Source organism: Macaca thibetana, chromosome 8 (assembly GCF_024542745.1).
Source record: "Macaca thibetana thibetana isolate TM-01 chromosome 8, ASM2454274v1, whole genome shotgun sequence".
Lineage (NCBI taxonomy): Eukaryota > Metazoa > Chordata > Mammalia > Primates > Cercopithecidae > Macaca > Macaca thibetana.
The window spans coordinates 83,095,305-83,107,604 of record NC_065585.1 but is presented as its reverse complement, the minus strand read 5'-3'; the positions used below and the strand labels follow the sequence as shown (position 1 = coordinate 83,107,604).

At 39.8% G+C, this 12,300-nt stretch overlaps 1 protein-coding gene across 21 annotated transcripts in view; it reads right to left on the bottom strand.

Annotated features, from left to right (window-relative positions):
* ASPH (aspartate beta-hydroxylase) overlaps positions 1-12,300 on the bottom strand; it is a 222,165-nt gene that overhangs the window by 136,183 nt on the left and 73,682 nt on the right. For 13 of the 21 annotated variants that reach the window (XM_050801980.1, XM_050801985.1, XM_050801981.1 and 10 more), the window contains 5 exons: positions 8,337-8,465; positions 6,177-6,209; positions 5,513-5,569; positions 4,924-4,971; positions 4,407-4,439 (listed from right to left, as the gene is read on the bottom strand). In XM_050801980.1, the coding sequence (XP_050657937.1) occupies positions 4,407-4,439; positions 4,924-4,971; positions 5,513-5,569; positions 6,177-6,209; positions 8,337-8,465 (300 nt within the window). The remainder of the gene's footprint in view (positions 1-4,406; positions 4,440-4,923; positions 4,972-5,512; positions 5,570-6,176; positions 6,210-8,336; positions 8,466-12,300) is intronic. The other 8 variants (XM_050801988.1, XM_050801993.1, XM_050801995.1 and 5 more) reach the window with 3 other exon arrangements.

Sequence of the window (12,300 nt, the reverse complement as noted above, 5' to 3'; positions counted from 1 at the left end):
CTGCTCTGCTGTAAGGAAGTTTCATCTCCACACAGGCCTCTCCAGGGCCCCGTGGGTCATAGCTTCCTCAGTCAACCTGATCTTCCAAAATACCTCCAATTTTCTGGCACACTACAAGCAAACATCCTTCTTTTTCCCAGCATGGTTATAAGTTTATTCTTTCTTATTCATTTAATAAAGAAAAATTATTGAGCACCTACTATCTTTCAGACATTCTCAGTATTGAGGTACAGTAGGGAACAATGTTTAATAGATCATTTTGTCCTTTTGGTGCATTTGAAAGATGAAGGAGCAGTGAATGTGTGCTTACTCTGTCTCCCTGAGTAGTGTCAGCATTTAAACATGCTCAAGCCTCTAAGGACTTAAAAAAGCAACCCCACTTTTTCTTAAGCTTGCGTCCCCTCACCCTCTCTTTCTTCCATTGAACAATCTAATTTCTTCAGAGTCATTTACATCTCATGGCTCATCTCTTCCTCTCCCCTCCTCAACTCACTCCCACTTGTCTTCAGACCCTGACCCCATCCCTGAAAAGGCTCCTGCTGAGACCCCCACTCCAGTGCCTCATTTGATCTGACGGACACTCGCCAGCCCTCGTTATAAATTTTAGCGACACCATTCTTCTCCAAACACCGTTGCCCCTGGACTTCAGGGTAACCATACTCTCCCCTTTGGTCTTTCGTTTCTCCCTCTCAATCTTTTTTTCCACTTCATCTTTTTCTTAGCAGTCCTTAAAGGCTGGTTTTCTTCAAAGTCCAACCACAGAACCACCTCATGTCTCCCTCAGTCTGCTCTCCTTAAGGGATCTCAGAGCTTGGTCCTGATGGCCACGTAACTACTCTGATGGTTCCCACACTCACAATCACGAAGCAGACTTCTCTTCTGAGAGTCAACCACCACCAAATGGCTCATCTGGGTCTTTCCTCTTAGATGCCTCAAAGAAATCTCACTATCACCACGTAAAGAAATGGACTCATGAGCCCCTGCCCCATCCTTGTCTCCCGTCTCTCCCACGTTAGGAAAAGAGCACCCCCTGCCACCAGGCTGCAGAAGTGGAAGAGTGTATGTGGCTCTCGGCACCTTGTTGTCTCCCCCCAGCTACACCCACGCATCAAGATCTGCCAATTTTACCTTCTAAGCATTTCTCAACTTTGCCCACTCCCCTTCTCCATCATTGCCACCACACTGGTTTAAATGATCATCTCTGTCCTATCCGTCCACTGAAACAGTTCCAGCTAAGGCCACCCGTTGAAGTCACTGCAGCGCCAGATCAGGGCAGGTTTTCAGCACTCATCTCACACGGTTCTCAGCAGCACAGGGCACCACTGAACATCCCCTTCTTGAAAATCATCTCCTTTGGTTCCTTATCAGGCAGAGAGAGATGTGACGCAGGGAAAGACCCAATTTGGATGATTACAGCTAACTTAACTCTTCTCCCTGTATTGACTCTTGTCTCTCTAGTCTGTTACATGCCAGACCAATCAATCTTTTCAAAATACAGATCTGACTTGGCAGTGCTCAAAGGTGAAGATGAAAATCCTTGACCTCGCTCACAGGCACCCTCTGAACCCAGCCCATTTCACCACCTCAGCCTTACTCTTGCAAGTTGAAGTCAGAGACCTCATAAGACTCTCCAGTCACCTTTCCCCTTGCTTTGTAAATTGTTCTCACCTTCAGCTCAAACTTCAGGCAGGCCCTGCCTCATCCACAAACTAGGTAAGGTCTCTTTATTATATATTCTTGTTACCACTGTACTTGTTCTTCCCAGCACTTATCACAACTGGAAATGAAAACTACATTGAAATTGCTTAATTTCTACTCCCCTGCTAAAATATAAGATGCATGAAAACAGGAACCTTGTGTGTTCTTCACCAGAACTGCTTCAGTGTCCTATGTTTTGGACAGAAGACACTAAACAGGGTATGAATAAATAAGTCAATTACATGGTAAGGCCATACTATCACATCCCAGGTTTGTCCAATGTAAGCATGATGATTCCTAGGTTATCTTTGATGTAGAAGCTGGTTCCTGCTATAGTTCTATCAAAGTGTATGTTATGGGGTTTGGGAGTTTCATACCGAATATATTCTATTCTCCCATTGAAATGTGGTTTTGTTTCCACCCTACTTATAGTTTCACTTACATGTCAGTTACTTGGTTTTCCTACCCTGATTCCTGAATTTTCACAAAGGTATTGTTTTAGCATATAGTGAATAATACTCTGTTCAATTAGATCTATTGGTTTGAAACAGTTTATGTTCTATATAGCAAAGAAATCCAAAGTACCTTACCAAATCATGTCGATCCCTTAGGTTATATTTACTGCCTTTTGTTAACATTTTAAATTACATTCATTATGATAATCTGCCCTATGAAAATATATAACATTTTTCATGGTATCTAATTTTATACTTCTTATGAGTTTGACTTTAAATTCCTCTAGATTTACAAACTGCATTCCAAACATGTTCTTTATAGTGTATATATATATATATACACACACACACACATATATATATATTTAATTTTTTTTTTTGAGATGGAGTCTCATTCTGTCGCCCAGGCTGGAGTACAGTGGTGCATTCTCAGCTCACTGCAACCTCCGCCTCCTGGGTTCATGCCACTCTCCTTCCTCAGCCTCCCGAATAGGGCTGGGACAACAGGCACCCGCCACCACGCTTGGCCAATTTTTTGTATTTTTAGTAGAGATGGGGTTTCACTGTATTAACCAGGATGGTCTCAATCTCCTGAACTCGTGATCCACCCGCCTCGGCCTCCCAAAGTGCTGGGATTACAGGCGTGAGCCACCGCGCCCGGCCCTTTGTAGTGTATTTTTAAAAACATTATAATGATTGGTAGAAACGAGGAAAATATCTCAAATCCCGTCATTACATGCAACTTGTATTTATAAATTCCTATTGTCTCCTTAAAATTCAAGATTGGAAAGAAAATCTAAGTGTAATCTCAAGACCAAATTATTCCCCCACCTTCCCTCGGCCCCAAATCTTCCTGTGAACACATCAGGTCCAAATTCTTTAACTTTTCGGAAATATTATCAGTACCTAAAGACACAACCTAGGATTTTTCCCATGGTGTCATTCATATCCCATTAGAAACAGCCACTATAGATGATGAACTTGGTAGGGTCTCAAATCTTAAATCATCATATAAATATGACTCATATTTATAAACACTCCTAATTTTCTTCAACTGTGACTCACTATCTATCAAGACACTGTAAACTCCTTGAAAGCAGGGACCCTATGTTACTCATATTTGAATTCCAAGCCCTAAAACCATCTAGAACATAGAAAGTCCTTCATAACCGCCAACTCAATTACGCTGTATTTCTTCATCTTTCTTGCTTTACACGTAAAGTTATATCCAATTGACTTCTCTCTTTCTACATAATCATCTTTGAGGATAATGGAATAAAGAGGATATATTCCATTATTTCTTAGTCATACATTCTTGGGCAGCTTATTTATAATGTCAGAACCTTATTTTTCTCCTTTGGGAAGCAGAGAAAATAAAATCTACTTCACGGAATTCAACACAATAGTCCATGCAATGCTTGGACACAAGAGGAGGGAGGTACAGGCCTAAACTGAATCAGATGCTGCCGCTGCGCAAATTTGCCAGAACTGTTTTCTCCACACTGCCTTTAAGCCTGGAACCCAGTGTTTCTTCACCTTCCCCAAGGAGACAAATCAGTCATCTCTGAGAGTGGGATTAATCTGTAGAAGCAGCTAGAGCAATTAAACTCTGGCTGAAGTAGTTGTTCATGCATATTTTAGTCAAAAGAGAGACAACTATAAAGTACTGAGATTGGTTTTCTTGAATGACTGTAACTGCCTCCTAAGGCAACTTGTACAGAGTTTAAGAAATTATTTAGGCAATGGCAGAGGCAGTGGAATGGGTAAACAGTCTCCCTAAGTGAATTCTTTGAACACTACCATTCATCTGGATGTTTTAAGTTGCAATATTTATAGTTTAATGTTCCACATCTTATAGTCAAACTATATGTATATTTTAAAACAAGTAGGTGGCTTAAGGTTAGAAAGCATTTGCAGGCCGGGCGTGGTGGCTCATGCCTGTAATCCTAGCACTTTGGGAGGCCGAGGCGGGAAGATTACCTGAGGTTGGGAGTTCGAGGCAAGTCTGACCAACATGGAGAAATCTCATCTCTACTAAAAATACAAAAGTAGCCGGGCGTGGTGGCACATGCCTGTAATCCCAGCTACTCAGGAGGCTGAGGCAGGAGAATCGCTTGAACCCAGGAGGCGGAGGTTGTAGTGGGCCGAGATTGTGCCACTGTACAGCAGCCTGGGCAACAAGAGCGAAACTCCATCTCAAAAACTAAAAATAAAAAAAAGAAAAAAAGATAATAAAAGAAAGCATTTGCAAACCTTGTTCCTCATAGACTTGGTATGTTACATCATCTGCCAAAAAAAAAAAAAAAGAGAGAGAGAGAATAAAAGCCAAATAAGTATTAACTGAGTCATTCTAAACACCTGTTCAGTTAAAACAAACAAAAAACTACTTAGTCATAAACATAGAACTCTATTCCTTCAAATATTAATGTCTGCACAGTCAATGATAAATGCCTCTGCCCAAAAGCAATTAAACAGCAGGTAAATTATTTTCATTAAACTTTCTCAAATTGACACAGAAGAATTTGATACACAAAAACAGCACTAAAATTTGACATCCTGTTTTGTTATGGAGGGGTTAGTTGATGAGGTGAAATATGAAAGCCTGATATTCTTATAACAGTCTAACTTTGTTATAAAACAAAATGTCACGAATTAGATGCTGAAATTACTTCTTTGATGCCTTTAAAAGAAAAATCACCATGTAAACACAGCATGTGACTGAAAAATCTACGGTAATATTTTAAATCGAATGAAAATGCTCATCTAATACCTGTATCGTGGTGCAATCTTTCATCTTCTCCTACTGGTTCACTGGCATCTAAAAAACAAAAATACACCTTTGCCAAACAGGAAAAAACCAAACACGCTGCCAGACAGCATTCTAGGAGATTCTTAAATTAATTACCTTCACAACTTTGCCAGATAGATGTTTTCATTATCATTCAATAAAATTTAAGCTGAATAAAGTTCCACAATTTGATGTCTAAGTCACAAAGATAGGAAAAAGTAGAACTGGGATTTGCACCCAGCCTTGACTTTATAGTACATCACACTGCCCCTTCAATTTTCAAATATTCTTTCCTGCACCCTACCTACAATGACCAAAATCTCAACAGTGGTTTTGAAAAATACATCTCCTTTTTCTCTCATCCCTCCATATGTCTCCTTTTTCACTCATCCCTCCATGTAGTATTAAACTACATTCAGACATTTCTATAAGTATCTGACCAATCAAAAGTGATTATAAATACCATACAGGGATCCCTGTGTTGAATCACAATTGTTAACCCTGGAATAAAACAGCCTTGGCCACTGTCTCAATCAGAAAACACATATTAATAATTTAAACATTTACAAACCTGGATTTTCCTGCTCAGACATCATCTCTTCCATATCCTGATTATAGTCTTGTGAAACTTTAAATTAGGGAATAATTAGGAAATTACAACTATGTCTCAAATAAGGAATACATGTAATATTCGAAACCAGAAAGACACACTTTTTAGTTATGATAGAAATGCAAAATCAAGTCATAATGATATTCAAACATGCTCATTCCTGGAACAAATAGGTATTAAGTGTGTTAAATGCCAAATGCAAAGATGAATAAGAGGGGACTGTTATCAATTGGTTTATACTCGAACCGCAAAACAGTAAAGTGCTAACAGATGATGCGTCCACCTCCCGTGGCCATGCCCTTTAAGCGCGCTGGCATGTGACGAAACATGATTTAGACCTTTCGTTGACTTTGTAATTGAAAGCTACAAAACATGCAATTCCATTATATCTTTTGAACTAGTAATCCTACTGAGAATTTATCCTCAGGAAATAGGCGTCAAAACACAAAAAAGCATATTCAAAAAGAAATATCATAAATTATAAAACATATGATAAAATTATTAATTGCATATGCTATGTATATTTAAATATATCATTAATAATAGATATTATGTACTTTATGATGCCCTTTTAAAGGAAGACTCACCCTAATTAAGAAATAACAGTATTAAATTAAAATCTCACCTGTCTCTTCCACATGGTAACTATGCTCGGTTTCTGAAAAAATATATGTATTAGATTGATATTTACTGCTTTTACAAAATGGTATGTATATATCCTGTATAAGTACTTTGAATCTATGCTTATCATTAATTTTATTTAAAAAATTAAAAAATGGGATTATCAATTAAAAGGCTGTTTAACACTTTTATATTTCACTAGAACTACACTGTGGGATGTCTCACACATTCTTCTCAATCCACTCAACCCCACAAGGCTGACAACCACCACCCTTGGACTAAAGAGAGAGGACAACTTAGAGTGACAGTGACACAGGCCAAACCAGGAAAGCTGTTCATTTCTAACCCACTTCACATCCCAGTAGAATGTGCTATTTCCTGGACCTGTCCTACCATTTTCTAGAGCGAAAGTACAGCAACTATGGATGGGAACAGAGAAAAACAGTGGCAGAGGCTTTACACCCTTAGGGAGCTGAAGGGTAAATGTGTTGAACACTTAACCCATACACCTCAGATAGCAAAAGAGCTGCCATTGTATGACCGTCACCACACTTATGACCTTGTTAATTTTATTTAATACATATATAAAGAATAAATATTTTTATTTTCTGAAGACTTTTAACAACCAACTTTTAAGTTCAAACTGCATCTATGTCCTAATTAAAGATTAGAGCAGAAAGTAAGGTTTCTGCAATTTGTGAACTTCTTAGAAGTGTTTCTTCCTACTCCCAATCTGTGACTCCTAACTTTAAGAATATCAAATTCCTCATGCTTCTGTTTATTTGAGCATCTTAACTGAAATTTGTTGCATAAGCAACATGTAGATACAAAATTCTGAGCAACTGTCAATCTTACTGAGCCATTTTGGCCAAAGACTGGAGAGAAGAAGCAACAGGAAATGTGGAAATCATTTTATCAGTATTCCTACTCAGAAATTGGAAACACTGTTCCAAAGAAATCATGACATAAATGATTACTAAAGGGATAAAGTTCTGAAGCTAGTCTGTAAGTGCCTATTTTCAATGTGTACTGCAGCAAAAAACAATCATATAGATGTTCAAAAGGATTGTGTGCTTGTATTTTTAAACAGAAAATTATGCACTATATACAATTCTTTTGAAAACAAAACCATCCCATATTTTTATGGGAAAGTGCATTTCCTGCTCTAAACAATAGGCATGGATATAAGTTTTTGGAAATACATGTACTCATAAAGTAGGAGCTACCTGCTTCTAAAGTTATTTTCCAAAATATTTAGTATTGTGCAAAGTAGATAAACTACTTTTCATTATTTTTATGCTTTTAAAAAGTGTTTGCTAACTGGACACACAACGGCTTATGCCTGAAATCCCAACACTTTGGGAAGCTGAGGCAGGAGAACTGCTTGAGGCCAGGAGTTTGAGACAGCCTGGGCGACATAACCACCTTGCCACTATAAAAAATTTAAAAATTGGCAGGGCATGGAAGCATATGTCCGTGGTTCCAGCTACAGGAGAGGCTGAGGTGGGAGGATTGCTTGAGCCTGGGAGGTCAAGGCTGGAGTGAGCTGTGCTCAAGCCGCTGCATTTACCAGCCATGTTGGGTAGGATTTTATAAATAAGTTATATAAAAACACAGCCACACTGACCCATTTAGGAACCATCGAAGGCTGCTTTTATGCTGTGATGGCAGAGTTGAGTAGCTGAACAGAGTCTGTATGATCTGGGGAACCTGAAATATTTACTCTTTGGCTATCTACAAAAAAAAGTTTGCCAATGCCTGGTACAGAAGCTAAGAATTGTGTTTTGCTCACTGTAATTACAGAGTTCATGTAAGAACATGAGCCTCTGATAGATTATCACGTCCAATATTTCATCAGTTGTTTGAATTTCATTTAACAAATAGCACCCTAAGCAGAAGAATACAGTAACACTAGTTTCCTGAAGTATTTGACTTACTATTTATAAGAAATTTGTATATTCTGAGTTTTCCTGAAAAGTGCTTTGAACCAAAATCAAGATATCTATTTTAAGAAAAAATTCGCTTTAATTGAAGCTTTAAGCGTCAACTTTTAAAAATCTAAGCAAAAGTTAAATATCCATTTTAAAGGGGTTTAAGAAAAACTTCAGTAATTATAAGTCATTGATTATATTTTATCCTGAAACTTGAAAAAAAAATGTTCTACCTTCATGAGATACTTCGACTTCCAGGGTCTCAAATCTATCACCTACAACAGTCACCGTAAGAAACTCGTCATCCTCTTGTTGTGGTTCTCCTGTGGGTCCATCTTCTTGTTGCAAGTCTTCTCCTTCAACTATGACAATGAACAAAGTGACACTGGTCTATAGTGAGGACCCACTGGCAACAGCCAACTGAGACACGAAAGCCCCTTGTGAAGGGCCGCCACACACCTGCTCCTGCTGCTGGGGCTTCCCCTGCCCCTCCTTTTGGCCACTGAAGACACCATTGTCCACTCTACAGCTATTTTCTTCCTCTGGCCAAGTGCTAATCTGCCTAAGTATATGTGGTGGGGGACAGGTTTCCTCTCATTAGGATGTTGTATATCAGGACAGGAAGCTTATATATTTTATTCATTATATATTCCCAGCCACCTAGGGCCATGTCTAGCTACAGGAAGCACTCATTAAATATATGATGAATGAATAAAATAATTCCTAATTACTACTAATATATTTGCCTCTTCAATTATCCTCAGGTCAGAGAAAAGGCTACTCTATGGCCTTTTCCTGGGAATTTACACAGAATTCCAGGTAACAACTTTAAATGACTATTCAAATATTCTATAGCAAAGAGTAACTAGCCACCTATCTAAATTATATGCTAGGGCCAGGCATGGCGGCTCACGCCTGCAATCCCAGCACTTTGGGAGGCTGAGGCAGGCAGATCGCTTGAGGTCAGGACTTCAAGACCTGTCTGGCCAACATGGTAAAACTCCATCTCTACTAAAAGTACAACAATTAGTCAGGCGTGGTGGCCCGTGCCTGTAGTCCCAGCTACTTGGGAGGCTGAGGCAGGAGAACTGATTGAACCTGGGAGGCAGAAGTTGCAGTTAGCCAAGATGGTGCCACTGTACTCCAGCCTGGGTGACACAGTGAGACTGTCTCAAAAAAATAAATAAAATAAAATAAAAAATAAATAAAAATGAATTATATGCTAGGTCACAGGTTTACCCGAATCATACTATATATTCAAAAGTTCCTATTAGGCTTTAAGTAATGCAAAGATGCCCACTTTCTCTTCTGTGATTAACTTCTATGATATACTGAACTGCTCTGCTTCTTTTGTGTAGAGGTTGGACATGTTACATTATTCCACTGCAACATGGTTAAGACCGGGTATTTCATCCCAACGTAACTTGATCTGGCTTCCAGCAGAGTATCTCCTGTGTAAAATACTCTAAAGAACGTGAATGGGCAGGACTTGGCTTTGCAGTGCAGTTCAGGGATTAGGAGGAGTATGGTGTCTGGAATGCATGGCTGTAGATTCAGGCTCTTCCATACCAGCTGCGTGACTGTGGGCAAATTACTTAACTACCCTGTGCCACAGATTTCCCTCCCATAAAATGGGAATAATACCTATTTGTAACATTATTGTGAAGATTAAAACACTTAGAAAAATGCCTGGCCCTAAGTATTTAGGTGTGACTATCATCATTATTAGAGTAATAATGACATTGTCATTTGTACAGCTACTGAATCACCCTACCCGCAACCCCAGCCCAGACTGCAAGAAGCCTTCCTTAGTTACTCTCCCTTTAGTGTGGCGAGGTGATGCTCTTGGGTGTTAGTGAATCAGGCAGGCCTATTTATGTTGATGCTATTTGTTTTCTGTCTTCTCATAGCTTGCAATATTGTTTTTCCTCATTTCAGATTTTCTGCTATTCAGCAAACCACCAATTTGAATTTCTGTTGCCCATTTTCTTTCTCTTTTTCTTTTTATCACACTCCTCTTTCCTTATTCTGCTTTCATTCTATCCACTGAAATTTGATGATTTTTACACTAGCAGGATTTAGCTTTCATATGCAGCTGTTCAATGGAAGTATTCCTGTTTTCTGTAAGGAAACCAGTCAAACATTGAACACTATCTTTGAGTCTCCACTGCTCAGTGACAGCCTACCATGAAAAATTTCCTAAGGGTTCACGAGACTCTAGGCACGGTCAAGCCCTCTGCAGCTGTTATATTCTCCCTGTGAGGCAGGTACTGGTATCCTACTTTGAAAGATGAAGAACTTGAAAAACTGTGCTAAAGCCACACGGCTAATTAATGGCAGATGCAGGACCTGAATCCAGTTGTGAATGCACCATGATGGAGGCAGGGAGGTTATGTTCAGTCTGAGAGATATGATTGGGCAGGGGTGGGACACACATCTCAGCGAAAGATATACCAGGTGCAGAGGTGCCAAAACAGTGATAGGCTTGGCAATTACAAGGAAAAGAGAGGCCAGCTGGGCTAGAGAAAAGTCACTGAAGGGGAAAAAGAGGCTGGGATCAGACAAGGCACAACTGGCTGGGCCACATTAAGCACAGGTTACAGAGGAGCAAGTATGGAAACAGGGAGACCCAGCGGGATGCTACTGTGCTACTGCAATGGTCATGGCAAGAAGCCACAGTCACACCGAGGCCCTAGAGAGCCAAAGTCAGTGCTGGGGCAATGCTGACAGGATTTGCTGATGGATTATATCTGAGGAGAGAAGAAAAATCAAAGAAAACTCTCGAGTTTTCAAATTAAGCAACTAAGAAGGTAGGAGGACCATTAACTAAAATATAAAAGACTAGCATAAGAAATTTGGGGAGGATTGGGGTGAGGAGGAGCTGTGAGGTGTGGGAATAATCATGAGTTCTGTGGCAGGCATGCTTTAAGTCTGAGACATCCATAAGACATCCAAATTGAGATGCCAAGTATGCAGTTAGGTAAACCCAGAGTTTAGATGAGCAATCAGGGCTGCAGCTATATATTTAAAAGCTATCAACATACAAAGAATATTTATAGCCATGAGCCATAAATGTGATTTTCTAAATGTGATTAAAGAAAAGAACAAGTCCAAGAAGGAGGCTGTGGCCAGGACACGGTGCTAGACTTGACTGCTTCCCTCTTTTGGCTGCCTGCCCACCTCCCACCGCCTAAACATCTTAGGGGTCTATTTCTCTCCACCCCTCCTTTGGCTGAGGCAAGTTTGCTACCATCCCAAATCATCATTACCTGTACAACCTACATCTCGTCTCCCAGCTGCACTCTTGAATCCCTCCCATGCATTTTTCATGCTACAGACAGAAGGCATAACACTCCTAAATACCTTCCCCAATGGCTTCAGTTACTCTTAGAATCAAGTAAAAAATACTCTTTTTCTCATGACTCGCCACCTACACATTCCATGTGCCATCCATTCTGAACTACTTTCAGGTCCTTTCCTGTCTCTGGCATATGCCCTCTGCTTAAAATAGCACTGGCCTGGCAAAGGTCTACACCAGCCGCTTCTGACCCCGCTTCTGAGTAAGACCTAAAGAGCATCCCGTGTTTTATTACCATAACAGCACTTATCCCATTATATTTAAATCACTTATTTATTTAGACTGGATTTTCCTTCTGTTAAGTTAAAGCTCTGGTGCGGTGGGGAGGGAAGGCTTGAGGAAGGGGAAGCCTGCACTTGCTCATACAGGCCAGTGAGTAGCTTTCCAGGCGGCAAAGAAGCTAGAAATAAAAGGGTACAGGCTCCTACACCCTCAGCATCTACTGGCAACAAACAGTTTATACCATAGGGCATTGTTTGTTTTTAAGAAACATGATTTTATTTTCTTTTAGGCCACCCTTGGATCACGAAATCATCAGGAGAATCAGGATTCCAGAGCATCCTGCCCACTCCACAATCCCTTCTTGAGTTACGTTTTGGGATCACGATCTCTGTTTTTATCAAGGGATGCTTCAAGAAGCAGCCTTATAAAACCTTAAAACATTAGTTTCTGGATTATTACTTAGAATCCTCTACACAGAGCTCGCCATGAGAAATTTTAAAATTTAAGTACTGGGAAAATGTTTTATATTCTCAAGTTTCTTTTTCCTGTCTGCTTAGTGCAACCTATGCAATTAAATGTGTCTTCGTTTTTGTTGTGGTGACCAGCCAACCATAAAG